The sequence below is a fragment of the Penaeus chinensis genome, chromosome 5 (assembly GCF_019202785.1).
Source record: "Penaeus chinensis breed Huanghai No. 1 chromosome 5, ASM1920278v2, whole genome shotgun sequence".
NCBI lineage: Eukaryota > Metazoa > Arthropoda > Malacostraca > Decapoda > Penaeidae > Penaeus > Penaeus chinensis.
Genome location: NC_061823.1, coordinates 19,928,854 through 19,929,989, shown reverse-complemented (window position 1 = coordinate 19,929,989; position 1,136 = coordinate 19,928,854). Strand labels below are relative to the sequence as shown.

General features: G+C 28.5%; 1 protein-coding gene across 1 annotated transcript in view; it reads left to right on the top strand.

Annotated features, from left to right (window-relative positions):
• The first annotated feature begins 942 nt into the window (after window positions 1–942).
• LOC125026014 (coiled-coil domain-containing protein 137-like) overlaps window positions 943–1,136 on the top strand; it is a 19,409-nt gene continuing 19,215 nt past the window's right edge. Inside the window, exon 1 of the mRNA XM_047614387.1 lies at window positions 943–1,136. This exon is cut by the window's right edge and continues 4 nt beyond it. Coding sequence (XP_047470343.1) covers window positions 1,064–1,136 — 73 coding nt within the window. The 5' untranslated portion in view covers window positions 943–1,063.

The window sequence follows — 1,136 nt, the reverse complement described above, 5'->3', positions numbered from 1 at the left end:
TAATGATGATGATGATAATAATAATAATAATAATAATAATAATAATAATAATAATAATAATAATAATAATGATAATGATAATAATAATAATAATAATGATAATAATAATAATAATAATAATAATAATAATAATAATAATAATAATAATAATGATAATGATAACAGTGGGGATAATGATGAGATAATGAAAATTACATTAATAGATACAGTGATTATAATAAACATGATTGTAGTAAGTAAGAAAAGGTTAATGACAATGATGATGATAATGACGATAATAATAATGACGTATAAAGTAATCTACGTCAAATCTTCCGGGATCTTGGGCCAGCGGATTTCTTTTGTCTTCAGTATCTGCTAAAACTGTTCCCAGACAATAAACTTTATTAACGATCTCTGTTTCAAAATATGAACTGTATTTTTTTCAATAGTGAATAGTGACTGATACTGCAATGTATCATAAGAGGAATCATAGTCATACACAACCAACCAATTTATTATACTTACACTCCCTTCTCGTGAAACGCGACATTTTGCGAGACAAATAAAGCAATTGCTTAGGCGGATGAGAAAGCACAGTTTGTTGTCCAAATTCTTAACATGTTACTACAATTGCAATCAGGAACAGATAGGTTACTAACATGCCAATTTAATCATTTCTGTCTTCAATTGGTACAGCAATGAATATTATCAAGGCAAATAAGCGTTTTTCTTTTTAATAATCCTATAGGCAACTGCTACATCAAATAATTTATTTTGTACCTTTATGTAAAAGCGTGAGCTCATTTCAGTCTTAATATATTAGTATTATCTAAAATATTGTCTATGATGAAAAATGTGATAAAATAAAGCTAGAATGTATTTATACACATAATTATTTACAATAAACGTGTATTAAATGTCATCATCAAAGTCAAATAAAATGTATCGGATGAGAAGAGCCTTCACGTGGAGCGAGCTCTAAACACAACATTGCAGACGAGCGACAGAACTATTTAAGAATTAATAAAAACAAATTAGTCCTGTTAATTAGAGAACAGCAAGGCAGAAGATAACACAAAAGATGACTCGCCACGTCAAAGGAAAGAAACACCGAGGAGTTAAAAACCCATATGAACAACAAAAACTCCGGGATG